The 18,728-nt window shown below is 38.7% G+C and overlaps 1 protein-coding gene across 1 annotated transcript in view; it reads left to right on the top strand.

Moving 5' to 3' along the window:
* Positions 1-18,728, top strand: part of COL19A1 (collagen type XIX alpha 1 chain) — a gene marked incomplete at both ends in the record, with an annotated part of 357,838 nt that overhangs the window by 191,757 nt on the left and 147,353 nt on the right. The window contains one exon of the mRNA XM_081251264.1: positions 10,413-10,466. Within this exon, the coding sequence (XP_081107390.1) occupies positions 10,413-10,466 (54 nt within the window). The remainder of the gene's footprint in view (positions 1-10,412; positions 10,467-18,728) is intronic.

Here is an 18,728-nt window from a genome sequence, read left to right as displayed (position 1 = left end):
GTCAACTAGTAATATTCAATAAATTCAGGTCAAAAATATTCTGAATATTAATGTAATATAGCTAGTATTAAAACCTGGTCATGGATAATTCAAATAGTGAATAATGCACTGGAGATTAAGAATAATCCCACTTTTTCATCAAATTCCTTTCTGGGTCCCAGACTTAGCAAAGGTAAGGGGTGGGGGAGGATTATCCAGAATCATGACCATACAGGAGGCGTATTAGTGGGTTTATGTGTGTGAGTGTATCATATCTTACTTTTGGACTTTTCATAGAAAAGGTTCTCATAAATTTTTTTTGAATCCATCAAATACATTCCAAATCAAGTTTAATATTTTCATCTTATGTATGCTTTTGCTATATAATTTCACCAACTAGTGAAGAGAATGGAATTTTGATTACATGTGGCTCAGAATTAATTGTACTCCCTTGATGAATGTTTGGTGTGTGTATATTTTAGTAGCTCATGTTTAAAAACACTGAAAAAGCTGTCAACATTTGGATGGATATCAAAAATGTTATGTATAAGTTTGACTATTCATGTAATGAAAATAGTTTCCTAAGGGCAAAGGGGAAGAGTTTAATCGGGAGCCAAGATTGTGTCAATCTTATTATAAATGACACAACTCCCTGTAATTACCTTGTAATTAATATTTGGTACATTTAGATTTCAAAATTTGTTTTTCTTATACACGTTAGGAATTTACCATCCTAAAGTTGGCCTAATTAGCCAACTTTCCTTGGTTATATACCATTTGGCAGGTCTTTTTGGTAAAAACAAACAGAACTGATCACCTTTTTCATTCCCTCGTTTTTATTCCTGCTTAAATCAATAAAACATATGTTCTACATGCCCCTATAACATTAAAGTGTTCCAAAAATAGATGAAAGAAATTAATAAATACATATATTTTATGAATATTTTGTGGAGAAAGACTGAGAAAGATTTGGGGAACACTGAGGATGGGTGATACATCCAGGATTTTTTGTACTAATGCTTTTTCAAAATTACTTATAGTAATTTACACTAAATTCTGACAATTTTCATCAAAGGAAAGCTATCTGAGTGAAAAATTAAAGTATATCTATAACCTTTTTATCTATTCCAAATAAAATTAGATGGTGAACTTAATGTTATGACATTTATGAAAGTTTAGTTTCTATGAAAAACAAAAAAAATGTATACATAATAAATAATTATAGGTCATCACAAACACACCTGATGTTTCAGTTTAAAGGTAGTCATGACTTTTAAAGGAAACAGTCAACAGTATAAAAAAGAATCCTAATTTTCTAAAATTAGATAATAAAAGAATGTTTCTCCTGGAATGAAGGTGAATTCAGATATATTTCAATAGATTTCTCATATTCCAAAGCGTTTAAGACATTTAATATATAAGAGGTTGACCATATATATATATATATATATATATATATATATATATATATATATATATATATATATTTTTTTTTTTTTTTTTTTTTTTTTTTTTTTTGCGGTACGCGGGCCTCTCACTGTTGTGGCCTCTCCCGTTGCAGAGCACAGGCTCTGGACGCGCAGGCTCAGCGGCCATGGCTCACGGGCCCAGCCGCTCTGCAGCATGTGGGATCTTCCCGGATGGGGGCACGAAGCCGTGTTCCCTCCATCGGCAGGCGGACTCTCAACCACTGCGCCACCAGGGAAGACCCCCATACATATTTTTTAACATATTTATTGGAGTATAATTGATTTACAATGGTGTGTTAGTTTCTGCTTTATAACAAAGTGAATCTGCTATACATATACATATATGCCCATATCTCTTCCCTCTTGCATCTCCCTCCCTCCCACCCTCCCTATCCTACCCCTCTAGGTGATCACAAAGCACGGAGCTGATCTCGCAGTGCTATGTGGCTGCTTCCCACCAGCTATCTATTTTACATTTGGTAGTGTATATATGTCCATGCCACTCTCTCACTTCATCCCAGCTTCCCCTTCCCCTTCCCCCTCCCCATATCCTCAAGTCCATTCTCTAGTAGGTCTGCATCTTTATTCCCATCTTGCCCCTAGGTTCTTCATGACTTTTTTTTTATTCCATATATATATGTGTTAGCATATGGTATTAGTTTTTCTCTTTCTGACTTACTTCACTCTGTATGATAGACTCTAGCTCCATCGACCTCACTACAAATAACTCAATTTTGTTTCTTTTTATGGCTGAGTGATATTCCACTGTATATATGTGCCACATCTTCTTTATGCATTCATCTGTCGATGGACACTTAGGTTGCTTCCATGTCCTGGCTATTGTCAATAGAGCTGCAATGAACATTGTGGTACATGACTCTTTTTAAATTATGGTTTTCTCAGGGTATATGCCCAGTAGTGGGATTGCTGGGTCATATGGTAGTTCTATTTGTAGTTTTTTAAGGAACCTGCATACTGTTCTCCATAGTGGCTGTATCAATTTACATTCCCACCAACAGTGCAAGAGGGTTCCCTTTTCTCCACACCCTCTCCAGCATTTATTGTTTGTAGATTTTTTGATGACGGCCATTCTGACTGGTGTGAGATGATATCTCATTGTAGTTTTGATTTGCATTTCTCTTATGATTAATGATGTTGAGCATTCTTTCATGTGTATGTTGGCAATCTGTATATCTTCTTTGGAGGAATGTTTATGTAGGTCTTCTGCCCACGTTTGGACTGGGTTGTTTGTTTTTTTGATATTGAGTTGCATGAGCTGTTTGTAAATTTTAGAGATTAATCCTTTGCCAGTTGCTTCATTTGCAAATATTTTCTCCCATTCTGAGGGTTGTCTTTTCATCTTCTTTATGGATTCCTTTGCTGTGTAAAAGCTTTTAAGTTTCATTAGGTCCCATTTGTTTATTTTTGTTTTTATTTCCATTTCTCTAGGAGGTGGGTTAAAAAGGATCTTGCTGTGATTTGTGTCATGGAGTGTCCTGCCTATGTTTTCCCCTAAGAGTTTAATAGTGTCTAGCCTTACATTTAGGTCTTTAATCCATTTTGAGCTTATTTTTGTGTATGGGGTTAGGGTGTGTTCAATTTTCATTCTTTTACATGTAGCTGTCCAGTTTTCTCAGCACCACTTATCGAAGAGGCTGTCTTTTCTCCACTGTATATTCTTGTCTCCTTTATCAAAGATAAGGTGACCATATGTGCATGGGTTTATCTCTGGGCTTTCTATCCTGTCCCATTGATCTATTTTTCTGTTTTTGTGCCAGTACCATACTGTCTTGATTATTGTGGCTTTGTACTATAGTCTGAAGTCCAGGAGCCTGATTCCTCCAGCTCCATTTTTCTTTCTCAAGATTGCTTTGGCTATTCAGGGTCTTTTGTGTTTCCATACAAATTTGAAATTTTTTGTTCTAGTTCTGTGAAAAATGCCATTGGTAGTTTGATAAGGATTGCATAGAATCTGTAGATTGCTTTGGGTAGTAGAGTCATTTTCACAATGTTGATTCTTCCAATCCAAGAACATGGTATATCTCTCCATCTATTTGTATCATCTTTAATTTCTTTCTTCAGTGTCATAATTTTCTGCATACAGGTCTTTTTGTCTCCTTTGGTAGGTTTATTCCTAGAAATGTTATTCTTTTTCTTGCAATGGTAAATGGGAGTGTTTTCTTGATTTCACTTTCAGATTTTTCATCATTAATGTATGCCAGAGATCTCTGTGCATTAATTTTGTATCCTGCTACTTTACCAAGTTCATTGATTAGCTCTAGTAGTTTTCTGGGAGCATCTTTAGGATTCTCTCAGTATAGTATCATGTCATCTGCAAACAGTGACAGCTTTACTTCTTCTTTTCCGATTTGGATTCCTTTATTTCTTTTTCTTCTCTGATTGCTGTGGCTAAAACTTCCAAAACTATGTTGAATAATAGTGGTGAGAGTGGACAACCTTGTCTTGTTCCTTATCTTAGAGGAAATGGTTTCATTTTTTCACCACTGAGGATGATGTTGGCTGTGGGTTTGTCATATATGACCATTATTATGTTGACGTAAGTTCCCTCTATGCCTACTTTCTGGAGGGTTTTTATCATAAATGGGTGTTGAATTTTGTCGAAAGCTCTCTTTGCATCTATTGAGATGACTGTATGGTTTTTCTCCTTCAATTTATTAATACGGTGTATCACATTGATTGATTTGTGTATATTGAAGAATCCCTGCACTCCTGGGATAAACCCCACTTGATCATGGTGTATGATCCTTTTAATGTGCTGTTGGATTCTGTTTGCTAATATTTTCTTGAGAATTTTTCATCAGTGATATTGGCCTGTAGTTTTCTTTGTCTGGTTTTGGTATCAGGGTGATGGTGGCCTTGTAGAATGATTTTGCGAGTGTTCCTCCCTCTGCTATATTTTGGCAGAGTTTGAGAAGGATAGGTTTTAGGTCTTCTCTAAATGTTTGATAGAATTCGCCTGTGAAGCCGCCTGGTCCTGGGCTTTTGTTTGTTGGAAGATTTTTAATCACAATTTCAATTTCAGTGCTTGTGATTGGTCTGTTCATATTTTCTCTCTCTTCCTGATTCAGTCACAGAAGGTTGTGCATTTCTAAGAATTTGTCCGTTTCTTACAGGTTGTCCATTTTATTGGCATATAGTTGCTTGTAGTAATCTCTCATGATCCTTTGTATTTCTGCAGTGTCAGTTGTTACTTCTCCTTTTTCATTTCTAATTCTATTGATTTGAGTCTTTCTCTTTTTTTCTTGATGCGTCTGGCTGATGGTTTATCAATTTTGCTTATCTTCTCAAAGAAACAGCCTTTATTTTTATTGATCTTTGCTATAGTTTCCTTCATTTCTTTTTTATTTATTTCCGATCTGATCTTTATGATTTCTTTGCTTCTGCTAACTTTGGGATTTTTTTGTTCTTCTTTCTCTAATAGCTTTAGGGGTAAGGTTAGGTTGTTTATTTGACATGTTTCTTGTTTCTTAAGGTAGGATTGTATTGCTATAAACTTCCCTCTTAGAACTGCTTTTGTTGCATCCTGTACGTTTTGTATTGTCGTGTTTTCATTGTCATTTGTTTCTAGGTATTTTTTGATTTCCTCTTTGATTTCTTCAATGATCTCTTGGTGAGTAAGTAGTTTATTGTTTAGCTTCCATGTGTTTGTATTTTTTACAATTTTTTTTCTGTAATTGATACCTAGTCTCATAGCATTGTGATTGGAAAAGATACTTGATATGATTTCAATTTTGTTAAATTTTCCAAGGCTTGATTTGTGACCCAAGATATGATCTATCCTGGAGAATGTTCCATGAGCACTTGAGAAGGAAGACAATTCTGTTGTTTTTGGAAGGACTGTCCGGTAAATATCAAGTCCATCTTGTTTAATGTGTCATTTAAAGCTTGTGTTTCCTTATTTATTTTCATTTTGGATGATCTGTCCATTGGTGAAAGCGGGGTTTTAAAGTCCCCTACTATGATTGTATTACTGTCAATTTCCCCTTTTATGGCTGTTAGTATTTGCCTTATGTACTGAGCTGCTCCTGTGTTGGGTGCATAAATATTTACAATTGTTATATCTTCTTGGATGGATCCCTTGATCATTATGTAGTGTCCTTCTTTGTCTCTTGTAATAGGCTTTCTTTCAAAGTCTATTTTGTCTGATATGAGAATTGCTATTCCAGCTTTCTTTTGATTTCCATTACATGGAACATCTTTTTCCATCCCCTCACTTTCAGTCTGTATGTGTCCCTAGGGACACATACAGACTGAAAGTGAGGGGATGGAAAAAGTGGGTCTCTTGTAGACAGCATATATATAGGTCTTGTTTTTGTATCAACTCAGCCAGTCTGTCTTTTGGTTGGAGCATTTAATCCATTTACATTTTAGGTAGTTATCGGTATGTATGTTCCTATTACCATTTTCTTAATTGTTTTGAGTTTGTTATCGTAGGTCTTTTCCTTCTCTTGTGTTTCCTACCTAGAGAAGTTCCTTTAGCATTTCTTTTAAAGCTGGTTTGGTGACGCTGAATTCTCTTAGCTTTTGCTGTCTGTAAAGGTTTTAATTTCTCCGTCAAATCTGATTGCGATCCTTGCTGGGTAGAGTAATCTTGGTTATAGGTTTTTCCCCTTCATCACTTTAAATATTTCCTGCCACTCCCTTCTGGCTTGCAGAGTTTCTGCTGAAAGATCTGCTGCTAACCTTATGGGGATTCCCTTGTATGTTATTTGTTGTTTTTCCCTTGCTGCTTTTAATATTTTTTCTTTGTATTTAATTGTTGATAGTTTGATTAATATGTGTCTTGACGTGTTTTTCCTTGGATTTATCCTATATGGGAGTATCTGTGCTTCCTGAAGTTGACTAACTATTTCCTTTCCGATATTAAGGAAGTTTTCAACTATAATCTCTTCAAATATTTTCTCAGTCCCTTTCGTTTTCTCTTCTTCTTCTGGACCCCTATAATTCGAATGTTAGTGCATTTAATGTTGTCCCAGATTTCTCTGAGACTGTCCTCAATTCTTTTCATTCTTTTTTCTTTATTCTGCTCTGCAGTAGTTATTTCCACTGTTTTATCTTCCAGGTCACTTATCCGTTCTTCTGCCTCAGTTATTCTGCTATTGACCCCTCCTAGAGAATTTTTTATTTCATTTATTTTGTTGTTCATCACTGTTTGTGTGCTCTTTCGTTCTTCTAGGTCCTTGTTAAATGTTTCTTGTATTTTCTCCTTTCTATTTCCAATATTTTGCATCATCTTTACTATCATTATTCTGAATTCTTTTTCAGGTAGACTGCCTATTTCTTCTTCATTTGTTAGGTCTGGTGGGTTTTTACCTTCTTCATCTGCTGTGTGTTTCTCTGTCTTCTCATTTTGCCTAACTTACTGTGTTTGGGGTCTCTTTTTCACAGGCTGCAGGTTCGTAGTTCCTGTTGTTTTTGGTGTCTGTCCCCACTGGCTAAGGTTGGTTCAGTGTGTTGTGTAGGCTTCCTGGTGGAGGGGACTAGTGCCTGTGTTCTGGTGGATGAGGCTGGATCTTGTCTTCTTGTGGGCAGGTCCACATCTGCTGGTGTTTTTTGGGGTGTCTGTGGCCTTATTATGATTTTAGGCAGCCTCTCTGCTAATGGGTGGGGTTGTGTTCCTGTCTTGTTAGTTGTTTGACATAGGGTGTCCAGCACTGTAGCTTGCTGGTCGTTGAGTGGAGCTGGGTCTTAGTGTTGAGATGGAGATCTCTGGGAGATTTTCGCCATTTGATATTACATGGAGCTGGGAGGTCTCTTGTCGACCAGTGTCCTGAAGTTGACTGTCTGACCTCAGAGGCACAGGCCTGACACCTGGCTGGAGTACCAAGAGCCTGTCATCCACACGGCTCAGAATAAAAGGGAGAAAAAAAAGAAAGAGAGCAAGAAGAATATAAAATAAAATAAAGTTATTAAAATAAAAAATAATTATTAAAAAAAATTTTAAGTAACTAAAAAAAAAGAAAGAAGAGTGCAACCAAACGAAGAAACAAATCCACTAATGATAACAAGCACTGAAAACTATACTAAAACAATAAAGAAGAAAAAAAAAGGACAGACAGAACCCTAGGACAAATGGTAAAAGAAAAGGTATACAGACAAAATCACACACATACACACTCACAAAAAGAGAAAAAGGGAAAAAATATATATATATATATATCGTTGCTCCCAATGTCCACCTCCTTAATTTGGGGTGATTCGTTGTCTATTCAGGTATTCTACAGATGCAGGGTACATCAAGTTGATGGTGGAGGTTTAATCCACTGCTCCTGAGGCTGCTGGCAGAGATTTCCCTTTCTTTTCTTTGTTCGCACAACTCCCAGGGCTCAGCTTTGGATTTGGCCCCGCCTCTGCATGTAGGTCGCCGGAGGGCATCTGTTCTTCGCTCAGATAGGACGGGGTTAAAGGAGAAACTGATTCGGGGGCTCTGGCTCACTCAGGCAGGGGGGAGGGAGGGGTACAGAGTGCGGGGCGAGCCTGCTTCGGCAGAGGCCAGCATGATGTTGCACCAGCCCGAGGCGCACCATGCTTTCTCCCAGGGAAGCCATCCCTGGATCCCGGGACCCTGGCAGTGGCGGGCTGCACAGGCTCCCCAGGAGGGGAGGTGTGGACAGTGACCTGTGCTCGCACACAGGCTTCTTGGTGGAAGCAGTAGCGGCCTTTGTGTCTCATGACCGTCTCTGGGGTCTGCGCTGTTAGCCGCGGCTCGTGCCCGTCTCTGGATCTCCTTTAAGCGGTGCTCTTACTCCCCTCTCCTCGCGCACCAGGAAACCAAGAGGGAAGAAAAAGTCTCTTGCCTCTTCGGCAGCTCCAGACTTTTTCCCGGACTCCCTCCCAGCCAGCCGTGGCGCGCTAACCCCTTCAGGCTGTGTTCACGCCGCCAACCCCAGTCCTCCGCCTGCGCTCTGACCGAAACCCGAGCCTCAGCTCCCAGCCCCGCCCTCCCCGGCGGGTGAGCAAAGCCTCTCAGGCCAGTGAGTGCCAGTCAGCACCGATCCTCTGTGCGGGAATCTCTCTCCCTTTGCCCTCCACACCCCTGTTGTTGTGCTCTCCTCTGCGGCCCCGAAGCTCCCCCCCTCTGCCACCCGCAGCCTCTGCCCGCGAAGGGACTCCTAGTATGTGGAAACCTTTCCTCCTTCACGGCTCCCTCCCACTGGTGCAGGTCCCGTCTCTATTCTTTTGTCTCTGTTTTTTCTTTTTTCTTTTGCCCTACCCAGGTACGTGGGGCGTTTCTTGCCTTTTGGGAGGTCTGAGGTCTTCTGCCAGCGTTCAGTAGGTGTTCTGTAGGAGTTGTTCCACGTGTAGATGTATTTCTGACGTATTTGTGGGGAGAAAGGTGATCTCCATGTCTTACTCTTCCGCCATCTTGAACCATACATATATTTAAAACCCTTTGAACAGTACTGGCTTTACCAAAAAGCTTTTTTTTTTTTAACAGTGAATTGATTTCCCATTATGATTTTTTTTTCACTCAGACATTAACAGGCACCTAATGTTGAGTAAGACACTGATTCTACCTGTTATCCTTAGAGCCTGGTGAATCATTACCTGAATAATCTTTTAAATAGACTTATGATAAGTACTTTAAAAAACAAGTACAAGATACCCTACGACTGATGAAACAAGGTATTCATCTCTTCATGTGGACAACCAGAGGAGGTCAGGCTGGGTTTTCGGGTTTGGCTGTGCTGTGTAGGATGGGGGGGTCCATATCTAGTGTCACCCAGGAGGCTCTCATAGATGAGCAAGCAAGAAGGGTGATGGAGCAGAAGGTTGAAGGGAGATAATAGCTGGATCCAAATCTCTTGTGGAGCTACAGCAATTGGAGTTGGTGACTGGATGTGAAAGAGAAGTGAGAGAGGCAGGTATGGAGGACAAGTTATAGATTCCTGGCAGGAGCCCTAGCAGGATGGTGCGTGGGTTTACAGAGTTGGGGGATGCTGGAAGAGGACCCAGTTTTGGTGGGAGGGTCCTAGATGTGGTGTCACTGTGCTAAATTCAAACGCTGGTGAGAGAGTGGAGTGGGCACATCCGGCAGGCAGTTGGATGTGTGGACCTGCAACTCAGAGATAAACTGAGTTATAAATCTTGGCATCATTAGCCTGGAGAATCCAAAGCCCATGATATATGAGACCATGGTGGGAGAGTGTAGACTGGGAAGAAAACGGACCTAAACCCTCACACTGAAAGGTTGAATAGGGAAGGAGGAAGCAGCAGGGGAGACTAAGAAGCTTTCAGAGAGGTAACAAGCAATCAATGCCAGAGACTTTAAAATCAGCAGTGTCATCATTTTGCTTTTCATGATGAGTGAGAATTCCTGTGTAATATTAACTGTCTGTGAGAACCAGGGTATTGACTTTGGGATTCATGCACCTGGGATTTCCTGGGCCTTTTTTATAACTGAAAGAAAAATTGTTATTTTTTCTGCCACTTGACAATGTTATGAGAAAGTATTAAATAATGTCTATGATGCTAAAAATTAAACGTTAGGAGTAGATGAATGCTGAAGCCAACATCATAACTAGGTGTTCTCTTAGCGGATAGTCACAGAGCCACTCTCAACCAAAAATGCCATTGCATTTATAGAGTTTAAATGTATGAAGCAGCATTTTTTTCTGCCTGCAAATACTGTTACCATTTATTGATGGCAGTTTGATAAAACATGGTTCCAATCATATGGGAGTCGCCACTGGGGGTGAACACTGCGCCTCACATGTGGTTAGGAATCACCTTTTTTTTTCTTTTCTGGTGTTAACTCCAAAGATAAACCAGTCAAAGGACAACTCATCATTATTAATGTATTAGGTAGCCTAGGCTTGGAAGAGTTCGAATCACTTTAAAAGTTTTCTATAATCAATAAAATAGGTATTAATTTTCACAACATTCTTTGCAACGCAGGTATACTTGAAACAATCTATTAATATGTGTTGTTTTTCCTCCTAGGGCTCCCTGGGAATCCAAGGCCCCCAAGGTCCACCTGGAAAAGAGGGTCAGAGGGTAAGTAAACACAGAGCAACTGGCAGGCATTACTAACTCAGGGGTTACTTATTTCTGAACACTTATAAAAAGAAAATCAAAATACAGCAAGCAGATGGGCTTGAGGAAAAATATCAACTACCTGAAAGCCGAAATTTGAGATTTGAGATTTTGACAGCACTTTTACAATCGAGAAAATTCTATATATTTTCCAGATTGGCAGCACAAATGTGGAAATATAATTTGGGTGAAATGAATTAACCATAATTTGATCTGGAGCACGTTGGTCCTATTTTGGGGTTTTTGAGTTAAGCTCATCTTTGCAGAGTTAAGTTTGATGGGTTATATTTGTGGAGTTCTAGCCTGTTCATGAATTCTGTAAAGACTGTGGATATTAACTGCATTTTTTAGCCACATTAAATTCTTGACATTAGTGACTCTTTGTAGTTACTTTCCTGCCTTTGAGATAAAGTATGTAGTATGTGGATACATCGTACTTGCCGTGGGAGTATAACAATCACCTTCCAGGGCAGTTAGGCTTACTGGCTCCCCCTAAAAGGAACCCCTGCATTGACAAATAATTGGTCAGCTCTGCATGAACACTTTATGCAAGGGGGCACCCCATTCTTGTCACTAATGGTTATTAACTGTTTTCAAATCATGTTAAAGTCTCCAAATATTTTATGTGTGCTTTCTTATAGGAGTAGTATTTTGAACTTTTGTTACCTTATGGATGAGAGTTGTGTAACTCACAGAGTGTAGATGACTTGCCTAAAGTCATAGAACTACTAAAAAGTCGAGCCAGGACTTGAATTTGGGGCTTCTGGCTTTGGATGCCATGTTCTCTTTTACTGTCTCAGTCTATTAACCCCAAATCTCTTTTCAGTCATTTAAATTTATTATTCCCAGTTCTGCCCACTGGACTAGATGATGTCTAAGTTTTCTCAGTTAGAACATTTCTATGTCCAGTTTTTATTCCCAATGGCTATTTCAGTGAACAAAAAAGGGCTTAATAAGTTTTGATGGCTAAGAAAATAAAAGGGAAAATGTTGTGAATAATAGCTAACATTTATCAGCTACCTACAATGTGTTAAATCATTCATATTTCATTTATTTCTCACAATAGCTCTGTGAAGTAAGTTCTACTGTAGCCCTCACAGAGAAAACTGAGTTCGAACACTTTGCTAATAAGTGGACTATGCTGATATTTTTAAATTATTTACAAAGTAGTCACATGTGGGTTCTAGTCTCAACACCTATGTGTATAATTATAGTTTCCCCTTTTAGCTCTCCAGCCCCTCTCTATCCAAGAGTTCATTAATCCACGTGATCAATGTTTTAAATAGCCTTGGGGAAGCATAGACGATTACTTCCCTAGATCTAGGTTTTTGAGGCTGCCTTAAGCGTTTTCACCCACTGGGGGCAGAGGACTAGATGAAATGATCACGTGAAGTTAATTTCCAGGCTTCTTATTCTATTTTCTCACAGTAATGACCAAGATGTCTGTTGTATCTAGGACCATGTTTCTGAATTAATTTCTGTCTGCAGCATCCAGGGAACATTTTCCTTCTAGTAACTACCCCTTCCTGGAAGCTGAGTGATAAATTATACTCCCTAGTTTATATCCAAAATACATAAGGAACTCATGCAACTCAATAGCAAAAAAACCCAATAACCCCATTTAAAAGTGGGCAAAGGACCAGAATAGACACTTCTCAAAAGAAGACATACACATGGACAACAGGTATATGAAAATGTAGCTAACCATCAAAGAAATGCAAATCAAAACCACAGTGAGCTATCTCCTCACACCAGCTAGAATGGCTAGTATCAGAAAGACAAGAGATAAGAAGAGTTGGCCAGGGTGTGGGGAATAGGGAACCCTCTTGCACTGTTGGTGGGAATGTAAACTGGTACAGCCAGTGTGGAAAAGAGTATGGAGGTTCCTCCAAAAAAAGTAAAAATAGAACTACCTTACAATCCAGCACTCCCACTTCTGGGTGTATCTCTAAAGGGAGGAAATCAGTATTTTGAAGAGATATGCATACTCCCATGATATGGAAACTACCTAAAGGTCTATTGACAGATGAATGGATAAAGAAAATGTGATTACACACACACACACACACACACAGTGGAATATTATTCAGCCTTAATAAAGAAGTAGATCTTGCCACTTGCGATAACATGGAGGAACCTGGAGGACTTTATGCTACATGAAAGAAGCCAGACACAGAAAGACAAATACGCCTTTGCATGTGGAATCTGAGAATGTAAAATCCATAGAAACAGAGAGTAGACTGGTGGTTACTGGAGGCTGAGGGGAGAAGGGGGTAAGAGAAGATGTCAGTCAAGGGATACGATTTTTAGTTATACAAGATGGATAAGTTCTGGGGACTTAATGTACAACAATGAGACTGTAGTTAATATTGTGTTGTATACTTGAAATTGGCTAAAAGGGTAGATCTTAAGTGTTTTCACCACAAAAAAGTAACTATTTGTGAGGGGATGGATATGTTAATTAGCTTGATTGTGGTGACCTTCAAAATGCATTAGTATATCAGATCAAGTTGTATACCTTAATTATATAAAATTTTAATTGTCAGCAATAACTCAGTAAAGTACAATGATAAATAGGTTTTTAATTTCAACTCCAAAAATAACCCTAGGTAGTTTGAGATGGAAATTATGGAGTGAAGTGGGTGAACCTAGGCAGTATGTCTGAATTCTTCCCCCTGTGGCAGAGCTTTTTTTTTTTTTTAATTTTGTGTGGTAAGAACATTTAACATGAGGTCATCTCTCTTAACGAATTTTAAGCATACAAGGAAATTGTACTTCTGACTTGTACTGACATGTGGTCAATTCAAGGTGCCTCCTCCTTTATTTTAATGAAAACTTCTTTCCAGTCAGATCTTCATCCATCCTGCAATTGTGCAGTTGCCTTTCTTTATCACAGAGTAGGAACTGACCCTTGTGATTGTTAAATTTCATCTTCTGGATTTTAGTTTCTAATACCATTCTATTGTGTTTTTTTCCTGTGAAATAGCTCCCAGATTTACATCACCTTAAATTTTGATAAGCCTACTCATTGAATCTTCATTCATATCAATAATAAATCCTGAGCAGAACAGGGCCTGAAAACTCTGAGTAACACCAGCAAAGCTGCCATCTTGTCTACCATTGATATTCGTGTGACATGATACAAGTCATGTACAAATACATTCGGACTCTCCCTCCTTCCAACCCACATTTCTTAATTTGGCTTGTAAGATAATTAAGAGAGTCTTTGTCAGACTAGCTGAAATAAAAAATATTCAGATGAGGCTCTTTGAAAATAGTAATGCTTCAAATTGAAATTGTACCCTAACAAAGCTTACATTTCAGAAGAAGGTGAGTTAAAGAATAAATTAAACTTATGTAGTCTTCATGACAGTTTTGGAGGAACTTATTCAAATTGTAAAGTTCAACCACTATATTATGCAAATTTACTCCATTTATAAATATGTGTAGTTCAGATAATTTTATATTACTTTTATTGTAACATCAATGAGTAACTCTCAGAAACTAAGGAATGTAATAGAATTTTGTAGATAATGTTAGGCAAGGTTTATCATTATTACTACTGCTCTTTCACAAATGCCTTATTTATAGAGGAGAGCATTTAGATCAGGTGTTATTTATGTTATGCACATTTACAAATGATTATTTCCAAATGTACTCAGGGATTTATTCTGCTTTTTCAGCTACTTAAAAGTGAAGCAGATTAAAGAAAAAAGCATTCTTACATATGTACATTTAGACCTGTCTTAGTGCCAGCATTTCTTCTCTGCTCAAGAGTTAGGCAGCACTCACCTCTTTTGGATATGCACATGTACATGCATATGCATATGTGTGTGTGAGTATACACACAGACAGACACACACACACTGAAAGCTAAGACCTGTCATTTTTCACTTCACTGAATTTTGCACTAGAAAACAACAGAAAAATCTAGGAATTTAAAATTCTTTTCTATTGACCCATTGTCAAGAAAACTCATATTTTGATTACATGTGTTTGATCAGGAATGAATTGACTATCACTAAGTTTATCGAAATGAAATATAAAATATGTGCAAGTTTAGGCACCTTACTCCTAGGCGTAATGTCTTTAAGGAAAGTAGAAGAAATCATTGATTTGTTGGTTTTCTTCAATGATTAAATAGATACTAGCCTGTATTCTACTAATATCTCTCAATTATGGTGAGTTTCGAACATAATTGTCACATGTAAGCATACCAAACATTATAGAACATTTGAATAATACTACTAATAATACCAGTGTTATTTTAGTAAGGCTTAAATAAATATGATAAATAGAAAAAATTTTTCTCTTTAACCCTTTGTGTAGTTTTCTATAAGCACGATAAGAACATTATTTTTTCCCAAGTACCACACCAAAATTCTGTTTGAAATTTTCATTAGTTGACTTTATTCTCTTTATTGTCTTGTAAGCTACTAAATTTTAGATAAGTGTTCATTTAATAAAACATAGTATGCTTCTTGTACTTAAAAGCTGCTGGTAACCATAACAGTGTTGGGTGGGGATATATATCTGAGATTTGTGGCCTTTTTTTTTTTCTTAACCTCCTTATTTCTTAATTGAATCTCTTATATGCCATTGTTTTTTCCATTTGTTATCTTTTTGAAGTCCTACAAGTGAAACATTTGGCTGGCATATTTTGGGATCTCACATCCTTTACAGATTAACACATTTAAAAAAATTCAGCTAATGTTGAATATTGAGCCTGAGTCACAGGTGAGAGTATGTGAGAGTATGTAAGGGAAAGCAGCATGGGGACCACCTGCCTGGACACCAAGGGCATGTCCAGCCCATGATGGCAGAGAAAGACCAGCAGGGAGACCAGGATACTGCAGGGCCAGGAAGTCAACAGAAGAGCCTTTCAAGATGCATGGAGGGTTCAACAGCATTAAAATTTGGAACAAATTTGGGGGAGGGATACTGGATAAAAGGAGAGGTGGGGGCTTCCCTGGTGGCACAGTGCTTGAGAGTCTGCCTGCCGATGCAGGGCACACGGGTTTGTGCCCTGGTCTGGGAGGATCCCACATGCCGTGGAGCGGCTGGGCCCATGAGCCATGGCCGCTGAGCCTGCACGTCCGGAGCCTGCGCTCTGCAACGGGAGAGGCCACAACAGTGAGAGGCCCGCGTACTGAAAAAAAAAAAAAAAGGAGAGGTGGCTGGAATTGGTACCAGCTGAGAGAGAAGTTTTAGTTGAATAAATAAATGGGAGAGCGTTAGAAACAAAAATTGCAAGAAAAGATGTGAGGGAATTAGGGGGTGAATTGTGAGGAAGGAGAGGCAGCAATGGGGAATCTGGGAGAAAGAGGACGGAAATTGGATGTGAGCCCAAGAAAGTGTCTTGATGAAAAGTGGAATATTTCAGACGGCTGAGCATGTTTGTGGAAGTTTACATGAGACATCTCAAAAGAACTGGCATTTATAAAAAATCCACTCTAAGATGTAGATTCCTTATAGGATTTCCTAACCAAAACATAAATAAGTATCATTTTAATATAACCTTGGATTTCTCCTTTATAGTCACATTAAAGTGCATGTCTGAACAATCTCAGGGCCTTTTGTTAAAGTCCCTCTGGGTCTCTGAAAGAACATTTATTGGTGAATCAGCTAGAGACTGCCCCGACCAGAAGTTTGTTCGGCTGGACCAAGATGACACCACATTCTTGCATTCTTTGTTGCTAGACCCTAATTTTGATCCTGAATAGAAATTTTATGTTTTAAATGCCTTACAAGCCACCCCGTGTCTTTTATTTTAATTAATTTTTATTGGAGTATAGTTGCTTTACAATGTTGTGTGTGTTTCTACTGTACAGCAAAATGAGTCAGCTATACATATACATATATCCCCTCTTTTCTGGATTTCCTTCCCATTTAGGTCACCACAGTGCGTTAAGTAGAGCTCCCTGTGCTATACAGTATGTTCTCATTAGTTATCTATTTTATACATAGTATCAATAGTGTATATGTGCCAATCCCAATCTCCCAATTCCTCCCACGTCTCCATTGGTATCCGTACATTTTTTCTCTATGTCTGTGTCTTTATTTCTGCTTTTCAAATAATGTCATGTATACAATTTTTCTAGATACCACATATATGCCTTTAAATACAATACTTGTCTTTCTCTTTCTGACTTACTTCACTCTGTATGACACTCTCTAGGTCCATCCACATCTCTACAAATGACGCAATTTCATTCCTTTTGATGGTTGAGTAATATTCCATTGTATATATGTGCCACATCTTCTTCATCCATTCCTCTGTTGATGAATATTTAGGTTGCTTCCATGTACTGGCTATTGTAAATAGTGCCACTATGTCAGTTTAGCTTCTCTGACTGTGCTTGTCCTTTTTTTTTTCATTTTTATTCCTTCCAGGCAGCCATCCATTTAATTGCCTCCTTTTAACATTTTTGTGCAGATTCTACTTTTTTTACTCTCCCTTGAAGTGCTTGCTCCAAGCCACCCTGAACCCTGCGTCTTGGGTCAGGGTTCCTTGTGTCCTAAACAGTATGGAGAACTCACCCGACTTAGGGTGTGTCCCATCAGGGTGCGTCCTTCCGCACCAGCACAGACTTGATGGCAAAGGAACAGGGTCATATTTCCTTCACGAGGGGGCAGTCTGATGGTCAGTCATGCAAAGACACAGAGGACAGGGCAGACCATGTGTCTGCTGGCTTCTTAGTGTGTAAGCAACATAGGGGATTATATGGAGGCAATTCAGATCACCTGGATTTAAAGCCCAGCCTCACCACCTCTTAGCTCTGTGATCTTGGGCAAGTTCCTCAGCCTCTCTGCTGCTCCGTTTCCTCACTTAGAAGACGGAGATTCTAATAACCCCTACCTACCTGGCAGAGTTGTTGAAAGGCGTGTGCCAGGTAGGGGTTAGCTGTTGTTGCGATTCTCACCTGCGGCCTGCTAATCTGAAGCTGTGTGCAGACGGGAAAGGAAGTATGTGAACTCAGAGTATTAGGACTTGATTAATGAGAATGTCTAATTGGTCAAGAAAAACTACTGAAAGTAAAATGACTGCCTTAACTACCACTCCGTTGAACTCATTTTATTTAACTTTTACTTGAATTCTTACTTTATCTGGTTGTCCATGCTCATGTTCCAATGCCCCAGAAGCTTTATGAAGCCCAGTGTTTATCCAGTTTCACAATAAACTTAAGTATATTAACAAGTTCGGAAATGTCGAGTAGATTAAGTCGTTTTCCTTGAAGAAGCAGAGATGAGTGTCCTCATTGTGGAGTAGCTGAGACCTTAAGGTTTGTTTTGTGAACAAATTTGTGCTGATCATATATAAATTCACTAAGGCATTCATGGAAAAACAACTTGTTCTTCTTTCAGCTTGTTTGTTTCTGAGCTGGCTTACATGCATTACCTAAGGCAACACAAGTACCATAATTATGTTCTCATAGTTAGTGAGTTATATCCATCTCCTTAGGAAAAAGGACGTCGAAATCACTGCTTCTGTGAAATCAATGCACACCACAGGACTCATCCAAGTAAAATTTTCCTTAAGCTGAATTGTTTTTATGGGGGTTGAGGTATTTTTCAAGTGAAATTATGCCATTATGGCCTCTCCATGACCAGTGGCAGCTTAAACAGAACACACACAAAGCCAGTAAAGCAGGTCAGAACTGTCTCGCAGTGTGGTAAACACAAGCATCTCTTCTTACTTAGGAGGGTACTGACTTCAGAGCTGTAGAAAGACCTCAGAGTTTCAATGAAGTGAGTTCAGGGCCTGGTAGAAACCACTCTGATTTTCTGCAGTTGTAATTCCACTGTTTTACATGTGCTTGAACATGGGAGAGGAGACTTATAAAGAATGGATAGTGATGAACTTTCAGTTTCAGGAAGTAATTTGGTTAGTTGCACGTTAAGGTGAGGGAGAATATAAGACTGTCTTCTTATCTTTATGTGTTGAAACCAACAGTGCCCTTTAGAATGCATAGTGAGTGTGTCCATAATTCTGCTCAGTCCCCAAATCAATGCCTGGTATCCTTGTACCAAGGATTAGTATTGCTAAGGGAAAAAAGTCAGCACATTATTTTAAATAATACTTTTAACCCTGGTCCCATGTAGAACATAAATATGGAGGGAAAGCATCTTTTTTTGCTTGGGATCCATGTATAAATATGTAAACACACATGTTGTAAGTAGCAACTTAGAGGTTTTGCATCCTATAACTAGTGGTTTGTGTTT

The sequence above is a fragment of the Mesoplodon bidens genome (genome assembly GCF_964165515.1).
Source record: "Mesoplodon bidens genome assembly, chromosome: 12".
In the NCBI taxonomy this organism is placed as follows: Eukaryota; Metazoa; Chordata; class Mammalia; order Artiodactyla; family Ziphiidae; genus Mesoplodon; species Mesoplodon bidens.
The sequence above is the reverse complement of the archived record's forward strand: the minus strand, read 5'-3'. Positions and strand labels throughout refer to the sequence as shown.